Source organism: Talaromyces atroroseus (genome assembly GCF_001907595.1).
Source record: "Talaromyces atroroseus strain IBT 11181 chromosome Unknown scaffold_0, whole genome shotgun sequence".
NCBI lineage: Eukaryota > Fungi > Ascomycota > Eurotiomycetes > Eurotiales > Trichocomaceae > Talaromyces > Talaromyces atroroseus.
This window is the reverse complement of record NW_017971432.1, coordinates 2,454,070-2,466,819: the sequence shown is the minus strand read 5'-3', so window position 1 is coordinate 2,466,819 and position 12,750 is coordinate 2,454,070. Positions and strand designations below refer to the sequence as shown.

The 12,750-nt window shown below is 46.1% G+C and overlaps 5 protein-coding genes across 5 annotated transcripts; 1 reads left to right on the top strand and 4 right to left on the bottom strand.

The window, feature by feature from the left end:
- Nucleotides 1-2,495: 2,495 nt before the first annotated feature.
- On the bottom strand, nt 2,496-3,303 carry UA08_00876 (hypothetical protein; the record flags this gene model as incomplete). Its single annotated transcript, XM_020260730.1, has 2 exons — nt 2,496-3,179; nt 3,256-3,303. The coding sequence occupies 2 exons, from the start codon at nt 3,301-3,303 to the stop codon at nt 2,496-2,498; spliced, it is 732 nt and encodes a 243-aa protein (XP_020124607.1).
- Nucleotides 3,304-4,030: 727 nt separating this feature from the next.
- Nucleotides 4,031-4,529, bottom strand: UA08_00875 (hypothetical protein; the record flags this gene model as incomplete). Its single annotated transcript, XM_020260729.1, has 2 exons — nt 4,031-4,345; nt 4,416-4,529. The coding sequence occupies 2 exons, from the start codon at nt 4,527-4,529 to the stop codon at nt 4,031-4,033; spliced, it is 429 nt and encodes a 142-aa protein (XP_020124606.1).
- A 936-nt stretch (nt 4,530-5,465) lies between these two features.
- Nucleotides 5,466-6,422, bottom strand: UA08_00874 (hypothetical protein; the record flags this gene model as incomplete). Its single annotated transcript, XM_020260728.1, has 1 exon — nt 5,466-6,422. The coding sequence occupies one exon, from the start codon at nt 6,420-6,422 to the stop codon at nt 5,466-5,468; it is 957 nt and encodes a 318-aa protein (XP_020124605.1).
- A 1,116-nt stretch (nt 6,423-7,538) lies between these two features.
- UA08_00873 (hypothetical protein) lies at nt 7,539-11,899 on the top strand (the record flags this gene model as incomplete). Its single annotated transcript, XM_020260727.1, has 19 exons — nt 7,539-7,563; nt 7,618-7,747; nt 7,796-7,825; nt 7,885-8,242; nt 8,556-8,694; nt 8,727-8,843; nt 8,913-9,032; nt 9,075-9,485; nt 9,781-9,785; nt 10,038-10,167; nt 10,234-10,243; nt 10,344-10,612; nt 10,674-10,767; nt 10,828-10,859; nt 10,916-11,127; nt 11,198-11,403; nt 11,461-11,643; nt 11,697-11,817; nt 11,873-11,899. The coding sequence occupies 19 exons, from the start codon at nt 7,539-7,541 to the stop codon at nt 11,897-11,899; spliced, it is 2,619 nt and encodes an 872-aa protein (XP_020124612.1).
- Nucleotides 11,900-12,039: 140 nt separating this feature from the next.
- Nucleotides 12,040-12,567, bottom strand: UA08_00872 (hypothetical protein; the record flags this gene model as incomplete). Its single annotated transcript, XM_020260726.1, has 2 exons — nt 12,040-12,051; nt 12,127-12,567. The coding sequence occupies 2 exons, from the start codon at nt 12,565-12,567 to the stop codon at nt 12,040-12,042; spliced, it is 453 nt and encodes a 150-aa protein (XP_020124611.1).
- Nucleotides 12,568-12,750: the final 183 nt, after the last annotated feature.

The window sequence follows — 12,750 nt, the reverse complement described above, 5'->3', positions numbered from 1 at the left end:
TCGATAGTTTTACAAAGCTTTTATTCTTTTGATATTTCTTAACACTTTTTACGAGCAGATTTCTTAATAATTTTTTTTTTTCGATAAATTTCTACCTTTCTACCTTTTCATGCTTTGTATGTTTTTTTTCTTCTTTTTTTTTTATATGAATTTTAAACAATCTATAAAGCATTATATTACTTTATGCTTATCCCTTGAATGTGTAAATTCAATAATGATATCTTTTTATATTCTAATCCTTTCTTTATTCACAAAGCCTTCTTTGTGTCAGAAGAATCATAATGTCATGCTCAATGAATTAGTGGTGTCTACATCCAAAAATTTCATTACTTTTAGTGATATTCAGGTGTATAAAAATCAGAAGAGTTGTGTGTGAGCGTGCGCAATAGGAAACAAACAAGTCATGATTGGCCAATGTAGGCACAGACCAACGTGCAAACTATTAACAACAACCTCAATCTTTCTCATTCTTGTCAATTCCTCTGCAACGCATAGTCCGAAAGCCTGGATTACGCTTCATCTAAGCTATGCGGACGTTTACCAAGATATGTGGGCAAAATACCCCTTCAATGCGTGAAATATGAGTTCGCGCGTTGATCTTTTTGACTACACTTCTGGGCGATTCTTGTGAGTGACCACAGCAGGCATCTACGATCATGTGCCGATATTTTTCTCATTTTGTAGGTTCAACGAAGATATCCGTCTCTCCGAACGCTACGTACAATTTGATGTCAACGCTCTCGCGGAAGCCGTTTGTCGTTCTATAAAACAATCTACATCTGATCTCGTGTCAGTCTCAAAACTGGCCAAGGAAGGCTTTAATCATATTCTACAAATCAGATTCAAAGACAATTACACAGCGATTGCAAGAATTCCATATCGATCCACTATTCCAAAATGTCATGCGGTTGCCAGCAAGGCTGCAACACTTAACTAGCTGCTTTCACATAATATTCTAGTGCCAAAAGTTCTGGGATACTCTCATACCAGCGCAAATCCCATTGGGTCCAAATACCTCCTGTTAGAAAAACTCAAAGGTACACCTTTAAGTGACCAATAATTTACCATAAACAATAAGACTCAGACCAAACTAATAAGGCAAATTGTTGACATTAAGAAACATTTTATAAGTCTTTCATTTCCAGCAAGCAGGAGCTTATACTACCAAAAAGACCTCGAAGAATCAGATCATTTTATTCCCATACCTGCATCACAAAATCAGATTGTTGTCGGTCCTAGCGCACAGCTTGAATGGTGGTATCGAGAGCGATCAGTATGAAAAGACAAACGAGGTCCATGTAAACATCCCATCTCCAAATTTCTAGCAACTTTGCTGATATATATAATTAAGGGGAGATCTTTCAGGCATGCTTCGAAGCTCCTGCAAAGCGGGAGATCGATTTTTGGAATTATCACCATATCTGAATATCCCATTAATCCATTGCTTCTCTCGACCCGTTCTTCGGCATCCCGATTTCTCGCCAAATAATATCCTGGTCAATTCTAACGTTGTAGTGGGGATCATTGACTGACAACACGCGGTGATTCTTTCACTTTCCCTGTGTGCTGGTATACCGGACCACTTTCAAAATTGGGGGGACCCCATATCAGAAACATTGCAAAAACCAGATGTTCAATTGCCGGACGACTTCCATAAACTCACTGAGGATGAACAAGAGTCAATACGAGAGACGATGCGAAAGCGCGTAGTCCATTTTTACTATGCGGCGTTGACCATGAAGCAGATGCCCGGCTACTTTGATGCATTATGGGCTGACAACGCGATGCTCCGTGCTAAACTGTTTACCTGCGCTGGGGCGCCTTGGGAAGGGGACTCGTTATCTCTTAAATATGCAATGCTTCAAGTGCAACGAAACTGGCCAATGGCTCTTGATACTGTGGCATCACCTACACAATCCGCTCCATGTTGCGTGCAATGCACGGAAGATGAAATAATAGAGTGTACAGATGAATATAATAAAGAACGAGAGAAGCTTCAAGAATTGACGGAAATGAAGGATGTTATTGGCATAGATTCCCTCGGATGGGTTCCTGATAATAAGCATCTTGAGAGGTCTAGGGAGATTGCCAAAGCAGTCAAAGAGGGCTTGCTAAAACATTCGCAGTCGGAAATGGAGCGAATCGCCTTGCGTGAACACTTTCCGTTTGATAATCATGAGGGAGACGCATGAATACTCGACGTGATTGATACCGTCGGCAGTCTCAAAAGAGTTCGAACTATCATACGCTGATTCCTTCAAGAGTCAGTGAGTTCAGGTACGCGTGCGTTGTGCATCCAGACAATAGTTGCACACCCGCAATAATTTGAATGAATTGAAGAAGATAGCAAGAGAATAGTGACCGGGGCAAATCTTCATGATATCCTTGTATTGGCAGATTCTATAATACATATATCAAGAACACCAAGCTCTTTGAGTTTTACATTTTGCGGTACAGACAGTACAGACTCCATTAACAATGATTGACAACAAATCCTAAGCTCGCTGATCAGGCTGCAAGTTTCCATACGGCTGACTAACATCAACAGTAGGATTAGTATAGCCAGCATTCGCACCGCTCTCTGCATTCGTTTTCTGAAACTTGCTCTCAGCAAGCCGGCCCGAATCCTTCTTAGTACCAATATCCGACTTCCAGCTAGCATTTCTGTTCGGGCTATCATTAAATCCGCCCTCAGTGATATTCTTTCCATTAGGCTTGGTGTTGCCCACATTCTGCACAACGGGAGTCACATAGGACGGCGCAGTACCGCCGTTATGGGCACTGCGGTATCCGGTGCTTCCACCAGCTTCGGAAACATTGTATTGGTGCTGGTGGCCTCCAACACCGAGATCACGCTTCGCTTGGGTCGAGCCACCCACGTATCCGGATTCGGGCAGATGGGCGCCGGGGTAGTCCCCTTGGCCACCTAGGGCATCTGGGTAGCGGTCTTTGCGGTCCTCTTTGCGGTCACTGGCTCGTGCGGCTGAGGGGAGTGTGTTGGCGCCGGAGGTGTCAGTGTTGTTGAACGTTGAGTTAGAGCCTGATACGCTGAGAGGCTCGCTATTGGGGTTCTGAGAGAATGCGCCTCCTTGTCGGACGGACTCGCCAGCGAGAGAGTCGTTGGCGACGGCGCCTGGTCCTTCCTGCACAGGGATGTTGCTGGTAGGATCGGTGCTGACCTTTATGCAGGGAGTTTCCAAGTTAGTGCATTGAAAGTTAAGTGGCGAAGAAAAGACAAAAGTCGATAAAACCCACCTTGGTGCCAGTGGCAGACTTGCCGATGGGAGTGCCTTGCAGATCCATTGTGAAGGGTATATATTGATTAAAAAGATATCACGGTATTTCGATTCTGAGTGAATTGTGTTGGAGCGAAGGTAATGGTAAAGTGAGTAGTGTATAGAGAGAGAGAGAGAGAAGCTGCTGTTATAAGAAGCTGAGATCACCACCTTCAACGCATGATGTCACACTTACGGCGCTGCTGGGTCCCATAACGTCAAAGCAGTGGGCACTCGCTGATGCAACAGCATAATCGAGGTGGAGTGCCTAGAGCGCACAAATGTTCTTGTTTACGACATACGGAGCTCTTTTCTTTGTGATTTGAGGTCTTAAGATCGTGGTGATGCGGTCTCTGTTACAGTTGGCACAGCGATGACATCACGCGAGCACCAGCTGCCTCGACGTGGCTGCAGGTGTCTTATTCTACAAACTGATAGTATGACGATCATGATAAATACTCCTAAACAATAGATAGCTGTATTCACCTGTATTTCCAAGATCATGTGTGTCTATAGATTCTAATATGATGGAGTACAGGGCGGATGTGGAGTAGACTTAGGGCTAGGCTGGTCATCACACCGAGGCAGCATACAAAATAATCTACGCATTAAGATGTTTGTACAAACAATAGTTATAATAATAATATTGATGATGATGATACTTATTTAATTGAGCTTGTTTTGAGGGATACATAAAATAACAACTAATATACATCACGCACTCTCTCGACTTTCAAACTCCCAAATCATCGAAATCACCGATAGCGAGCATCCCTAGGCAGATTCTCCAGATTATCCTTGCCCTGTCGACCAACTCCAGGTCCAGGCTCGGTATACTTATGAAACTCCTCGCCATCAATGCGTGCGCTACTAGCCGCCGTCGCAGGATCCCGGAAAGCACTGTTGTTTTCGCCAGACACTGCACTCTCTAAACGCCCAGAGCCGACGTTTACATTTCGCTGATCGAAGGAGTTCCAGTCACTGGCGACTGGTGGTTGATCTGGAAGAGGAAGATTGGATTTGACTTGTTCGATCTTGTCGTTTTTGTTGGTGTTCGAGTCGATAATGGACTGTTTTGTTGCTTAGGTTAGATATTTTGGCATGTAAAAGATTCATGAGTATTAAGCAATATGGTTTTACCTTCATAGCAGAGATATTTGTGTTAGGAGCATTCCGACCGCCATGAGCAAGACCGGTGCGAGACTCTGGCTTGCGGATGTCCTCCAGAGTATTGTGGAAAGTGGCCTCAGACATGGTAAGTGATTTGCGTGTTCAAGGTACGGCTTGTTTGGTACTTCGGGCAACGTAGGGTTGATATGCAAGAATAACTGATCAAGGTTGTTTGTCAAGCAAGTGGTCGAGGATGTGAAATGTGATTCTTTATAGAGCGAGAGTGAAATAAGTGGTTGTGGTGATGTTGCCTCAGTGACGTAGCTGGCCCACTCAAAGACTTGCAACTATTGCCTCACCTCATCGACAATCATTATGATACTCTTTGCTACCAGAAATAAAGTGAAACGTCAAATTTCATATTTCATGGCTGCATTGTACTGGCTAGACTTGTGATCCATTACATTGCCCAAAACAGCTTTCCGGAGCTTGGATGCCCTCAATCGAGACTACAATCAGGGAAACTTCGACGTCAGGAATACCAATAGTAAATGCAAGGTAACTTTGGAAAGCAGAATATTTCTCTCACATTGGGGCATGTCACCACGGCTGTACTCTCTTTTGTCTTCCCCTCAATATATGATGCTGTACTCCTCATTGACGTCATTTTGTGAACGAATATCAGATTGACAACAAGACTAGGTAAAGACAGGTTAACTAACCTGTTGACGATTTTTGTCGAAGTGTCGGAATCAGTATTGTCAACCGCCGATCCAGAGCATTGTGGATGCCTCCGAAACTCTCGCCCTATGCGGCTTTCTAAGCCGCTTGCATTCGTTCCTTCAAGATCATTTCGTGAACAAGTACTCATACGGCGCTGCTAGTATCGAATATGCGTGAGACACATCGTCAGCCGCGTAAGTTAGCGCATCCGGGCATCGAAAAGTGTCTACTTTATGTGCTCTACTGGACGCGTGAGGGTGAATTGCCATTCTACGTGGACATGGAAGTTCCCCAGCATACGCTTGCACAGATTCAAGAAGCCATCCAAGTTATATTATTCATAGTTTTGTTTTCCTATCAATCGTCTTCCAAGCTAGCTATGACACTGGCAGACGGGGCGAAGAATGTAGACCCCGTCACCGGCGTGGAGAAATCGAGGATTCGATCATGTAGGCCCGGAGGATCTCCAACAAACATACGCTCAAGCATGCGCTCGATGACCCATAACTGCGCCGTATACCCGATAAAATATGTACCAAACTCGTTCGAGCTCGGCGACCCGAAGGGCATGTTATCTCGAAGGATTTCGTGCTCGTTGCCGTTCTCGTCCTCGATGGTCGCGAGTGTCTTGTGCGATTGCTGTTGTCCTGATTCTGCATCATCGAGTTCGATGTTGTCTGCCTTTGTCCGCCCGATGACGGCTTCTTGTTGCTCCGTTGATAGTGTTTTCCACGCCGTTAGGTCGTGCAAATATTTTTGCACGACAATATAACTGCCAGCGACTGCCGCCGGGTCTCTTTCTGCAGTTATCATAACCGCCTCAGGCACCGCAGTCCCAACAGGGTTGGCAGTGCCATCGACAAACCCCAACAGATCGCGCAAATCAAAATACCGGAAACCAACCGTGACATCGGTGAGCGTGACAGTGTCACGCAGTCGGTCCATCAGCTGGCGCTCAAATTCAAAACATAGATCTCGTCGCTCGGCGCGAATGTGTAAGAGGAGATCTCCGGGTGTCGAGACGGCGGTATGCTTTTTCCCCTTGACTTCCTGGAAGGGTCGCAGCTCCGCGGGGCGGGGAAGGCCGGTCAGTTTGTCCCAGATGTCGCTCCCGATGCCCACGGTGCAGGTAAACATGGCATTCAAGTCGCGCATTGTTATGTTCTTGCTGAGATCTTTAATACTGGCAATCGTCGACCGCACGGTCTTGATGGCGTCTGGGTTGTCATCTTTGACGGTAAGTACAAGAAATGTCGCGAAATGCGTGAGCGGTGCGTCGACCGCCTGTGGCTGGACGTTGCTGTTTGTGGTCATATTGATGCTTATGTTGATGTTCTTGTTTCGATTCATGTATATTGACTGGGCTGTACGGAACGGGCGGTGCACTTGTGCTAGATGACCGCAAAAACGCTGTCCACAATGCCGCTGGGCACGCAGCTGCACGACACGAGACAAGTGGCCGTTGCCAATTGGCTTACCAATCCGCCTCATCCTAGTAGTCTGCTATCTCTTCGAACATGGGTCTCGACTCATTAAGTCTGAATAGTAACTATGCGGCTTACTTTATTAAATTATTTGCGAAATAGTATTTCCCGATGCGGTAACAAGCCCAGTCAATGACATAACGTCATAACTTTATCGTTATCTCAGGGACTCAGACCCTTTTTTCTTGGCCAATAAAAGCCCTACCTTCGACGGGAAGCAATGCTACTGGTGCAGCGGTCCGCAGCATCGACATCTCATGCTCCGGCGTAATGTAAATCCGAACGGCATGCGGCAGAATCCTCGCGCTAAGTGGGGAGTGGGTCTTTTTCAGCGCAAGCCTCACACGTATACAACCTTAGTTGATTTAAGTTAACTAATAGCTGAATAATGAATGGTATTGGTATTGGTTTGAGAAGGGAAGTACCGTGAAAACGGCAGCCAGAAAAAAGACTTCCTTTGTTATATGTAGATTTATCTGGTAAAATGCAGAATCTTACATCGCGACTTAGGAAGCTATGGACAGGATATCTAGTTGATTTTACTGTTGCATTCATTTCTAGTATAACTATAGGGCAAACAGAATTATAATACGCAAATGGCCAGACCTAAATACTGTATTGGGAAAGACTAATTGGCAAATCACGGCTCACCGTCATGGATCCCCTAGCCCTAGACTCGCAACCACAACGTCACTAACTACAATATTATCAGGAGACTAACATACTAAAGTGCGATGCAAATTAACGCGGCCATTGACATGTATGCACAGTGCCATTTCTGTAATCGGAGCCCAATTATTCGCTACCATGATTTCGTGACCTGTTTTGGTCGTTCTCTGTACGTGTATAAACAGATAGCTAGCTCCTCTTTGTAATTTAGATTCAACTATAGCGTCTGGACAACGATTTGCTTCCTGTACCACTCTCGTCATACTTCATGCCCATCATGTCTTACTACACTCTAGCAGAGGGTATGTTGGCTTTTTCTCAAAGACAGATAGAGATAGCTCACACTGAATATCTAGGATGTCCCTACGCTCGCCCCGACACAAGCGTCCACGTCCGCAATGGCTCGGGCGGTGGCTTGCTCCTGATGCAGGACACTCAGTTAATTGAGACTCTTGCCCACTTTTCTCGCGAGCGAATTCCCGAGCGGTAAGCCCACGTCAAGGAACTTGGGCGTAACGATAACTGTTCTAACAGATCCAGAACCGTCCACGCCAAAGCTGCAGGGTAAGTGGTTAATCCTGAGCAGCCTCGCTCTCATCAAGCAGGCTAACGTATCTATGCAGTGCATACGGTGTGTTTGAGTGCACACATGACTGCACTGACATCACTTCCGCTAGCTTCCTCAACACTGTTGGTAAGAAGACCGATGTTTTGCTGCGTGTCTCGACTGTTGGCCCAGAGAGCGGCTCTGCCGATACCTCTCGCGACGTGCATGGCTGGGCAATGAAACTCTACACTGATCAAGGCAACCTGGACTCGGTCTTCAACAACACGGTGCGCACTCATCCCATGTATATAAGCGTGGACTTTTCATTGACAACAGAGCAGCCCACGTTCTTTATCCGAGATCCGATCAAATTCCCCTCCATGAACCGACCGCATAAGAGACACCCGCGGACCCATCGGCCAGATGAGAATATGGTGAGTTTCTGGACAGGGCTATATGTATGTTTACTTATATGCTAATCTTGCTGTAGTTTTGGGAGTAGGTAGTCAGGATCCGTTACTCTGCATTGCAGCGCTGAATTTTTCTTTTTGCTTGTTTTTCCCTCTTGGTAGCTTCCACACTGGCAATCCCGAGGGCATCCATCGACTCATGCACCTGTTCAGCGACCGAGGAACCCCTGCGTCAATTCGACACTTGAACTTCTACAGTGGACATACTTACAAGTTTACCAAAGAGGCAAGCCGTGAAGCAAGTCGCTTGCAAGCAAATAGCTAACCTGCACTCCAGGATGGTTCCTTTAAATACATCAAGGCTCATATCAAGACCCAGCAGGGCGTCAAAAACTTTACTCGGCAGGAAGCAACTAGGATTGCCGGCAAGAATCCCGACTACCTGCTGCAGGATCTGTTCGACGCGATCGAGGCGGGTAACTATCCGGTATAGAATGTTTATGTACAGGTCATAGATCCCAAGGATGCCGAGAGTTACAAATAGAACATCTTCGACATGACCAAGGTCTGGCCGCACAAGGACTACCCGCTCCGACAGATCGGCAAATTGACCATCAACCGGAGCGTGAGTATATAAGAATTTTTCTGTTGCTGTATATTCAATTTCATATCGGCTAATCCAAAAAAAAAATAGCCCCTCAGCCGGCAAACTATTTCACGGACATTGAACAGGCCGCCTTTTCTCCATCCAATATGGTCCCGGGCTGGGCGTCATCTGCTGATCCAGGTGAGAATCATAATGACCAACAAACTGGTTAGTCAAAGCCACATGAAACTAACAGCCAGTTGACAACAGTGTTGCAAGCGCGATTGTTCGCATACCCCGACGCCGCACGTTACCGACTGGGCACGAACTACCAAATGTTGCCAACGAACGCAGCGCATGTACCCGTATACTGTCCGTTCCAGCGCGACGGCTTCATGAACTTCGGGACCAACTATGGTGATGACCCTAACTATGTTGGCTCGTCGCTGAAGCCAACGAACTTCCAAAGGCAGTTCAACACCACCACCATCACAGAGCATGAGAAGTGGGTGGGCGAGGTTGTGAGCTTCACGAGCCAAATCACCGCCGTCGATTTCGAACAGGCTACCGGGTTGTGGCATGTTTTGGGCCGAGAACCAGGCCATCAAGACAGATATATTGAGAATGTGTCGGCCTCTGTGCAGAAGGTCGTGAGCCCGGATTTGCGGGCCAAGGTCTACGGTATGTTTTATGCAACATGTATTGTGATCAATTGCGAGTGACTGACTTGTGAGATAAAACTCTATAGCCGAGTTGATGCGCAGCTGGCTGCTCGTATCAAGGCTTTGACAGAGGAGAATATCAAGAAAGCTTGAGCTCTATACATACATATGGGCAACTTACAAGATTAGGGTAATGAGACCTGAGGTTTCTGGAGGTCCCTTCGATAATCCCTTTGATGAAAATGTCGAATAACATAACATTATCACCGCGCAAGTGAGAGGTCATAATTAAAAAATAATCTTGTATCTTCTAGCATTCGTAAGCTGTTAATTTTGAATCCGACAGACTAGAGGACGGTTGAATAGCTAGGTATTCTTCACCGCCTTCACCGAACCCGGCAGAAACAGAAGATTTGTGACTACAATCAACCACCCAAGAACCCAATCTTATATCTTGCGTAGCAAGAACCGAGCATGAAGCGGTTACAGCCCGAAATTCCTGACCTTCAGAACCCTAACTAGAATTGTCATATCGCAAAAATGCCCCGCGATCCTCTGATAGGGCTTGTAGGCAAAGTATGCTCGAACATGCTCACCCCGCACGCATCTCCGCGCTGACCAGACTGGTGTTATGAATAAAAAGCCTTCCAGCGGGAAATCCACGACGCTGAATAGTTTGACAGACGCTTCTTCCAAAGTTGGTTAGTTTCAAGGAAAGAACTAATTCGGGTGCATCAAGTTCTGACTTGTGATGTGAAAATATGCAGGAAACTTTCCGTATGCGCCCCTCTTCCTGCCTGCTAGACCTCGAGCATCCAAAGGTCGCAATTGCTTTACAGGTATCAGCAGTAAGCTGACGCAATACGTGGATTTATAGTTTCACCACCATCGACCCACAACGAGCCATTGGATATCTCCAGATAGAATGCGCATGCCAGAGATTCAAGGTGTCCGACAAATGCAAACCAAACTATGGCGGGTGTACCGACGGGCGAAGATCAGTTCCAATTGAACTCTTGGATGTTGCCGGACTCGTGCCAGGGGCTCACGAGGGGAAGGGTCTTGGTAATAAGTTTTTGGATGATCTGCGACATGCTGATGCTCTAATTCATGTGGTGGATGTGAGCGGGACTACGGATGCTGAAGGTTATTCTCTTCTCCCTTAACGTACGCATGCTTGGGTTGAATAACTGAACTGTACAACTAGGCAAGGAGACTAGGGGTTATGATCCGTCACAAGATATTGTCTGGTTGAGGTCAGAAATTGTGCGATGGGTGCAAGGAAATTTGATGGAGAAATGGTAATTGTCCGCCTTTTTTCTTTCAATCTGTCAGCAAATATCTAATACTATTTTATATAGGGGCTCTATCAAACGGAGACATGCCGCATTAAGTACAATTTCCCAGTGACGGTTTCTTGTATTCGGCATAGCTAACAGGAACCTACAGAGGCATCGCCAGTGGACACACTGCAGGGCCAATTCTCTGGATACGGAAGTACTTCACAGACAGTAGCTCGATGTCTTGACCGTCTGAATCTGAAAGAACCACTCGAGGAATGGTCAAATGAGACCATTGAGAAGGTCGTGAATGCTTTCGTTGATGAGAAGTTCCCGACAGTCTTCGCACTCAATAAAATCGACCATCCGGATGCAGATAAAGTGAATCCCTCCCCATACCATGGACTTGAGATCTGATGTACTGTGATTGACACTTTTCTGCTTATACTAGAATATCAGCAAAATCGCTCGAATGCAAGATCCACAGTCAATCGTTCTCTGCTCAGCGATATCCGAAGTCTTTCTACGAAGACTTGCAAAACAGAGCTATATTAAGTATGTGGAAGGTAGTGAGTTTGTGGACACTCGGGAAGACTTGATAGAGATGGGTGATCCTGATGGAGGGGGATTGAAGGAGATGGATGAAAAGTTAAAATCGTACGTCTCCCTCTCTCTGTTCATACTTATTCTAGGGTTGATTTCTCACTGTAACAGACGCGTCGAGAATCTCAAAGATATGGTTCTCTACCGATTTGGATCAACTGGGGTCGTCCAATGTCTGTCGCGGGCTGCAGAGGTTCTTGGGCTTGTACCGATATTCCCCGTGCGAAACATTCATACATTTGCCTCGGGAACGGGGTCAAATGCCGTGTTCCGTGATTGTGTTCTGGTGAAGAAGTAAGGATCCAATTCACGTCTCTTGCAATTTTTCCTTCTAACACGCCAATTAGGAACAGCACAGTCGGCGATGTAGCACGAAAAGTCATGGGCGATGTCCCTATAGCCTACGTAGAAGGGGCTGGCGGAGTACGTGTCTCTGAAGACGAAGTTGTTGCAGTTGGGAAACATGATGTACGTGTGAAACATGTGTCCTCTCTGTTATCGTTTACTGACGTGGATGGCCTAGGTATTGTCTTTCAGAGTTGGCCGCTAGTCATGCTAACTTATTACGTATTTATGATAAACATGTGATTCATTGCGTTTCAAGTCCTGATCAAAAAAATCATGATATTGACTATATAGACAAGACAAATTGAGTGCAAAAAAAATGTGAAATCACCCCTCACAACTCGATCAATGACCTTTCTATAGATCACGAAAGAATAAAAATCAGCCACACAAAGTCAGAACAAAAAGCAAGAAGAAGGGAGAAAAACCAACCTGTCCTCTCTCATCACTCATCCCAATAACCGGCTCCGGAGCCTTTGGAAACTCCTGCTTTGCTTTCTTCGCATTCTGTCCCAGATCCCTCTCCGTTGTAGCACTACTCTTAGTAGCATCTGCAACGCTAGCGTTCTGCTTCCGCTCTTCCCTCCCGCTTGCTACCCCCTCGACTTCGGGGTCTGTGATGTCGTTTCTGGACGCGCGGTTTATGGCGTGGTCTTGCGTGGAGGAGCCCTTCCATTCTTGGAATTTGGGCTCCTTCTTGGTGCCGTTCGAGGCGGTTTGGTGGTATTGTGACTGTTGATGTTGTGTTTCATGACTATCGTTTTTGAGCTGGATGCGTAGGGCGGTTGGGGTTATGATTGAGGCGGGTTGAAGGATGGATTGGATGGGGAAGAGGTAGGGACGAGGTGGGTTGGGGATTAGACTGCGGCGCATTGTGATTATTTCTTCCGTCGATCTGCTTGCTTTGCTATGTAGGTGCTCCTCTCGTTATTTTCTATATACATCCGTTATATAGTTGAGAGGTTGGTCATGACGTCGAAATGCTGCAATGATACGGAATGCTTCTTATCGTGCTTATCGATAAGTAGTACCGCGGGGTTGGTTAATACATTGGAA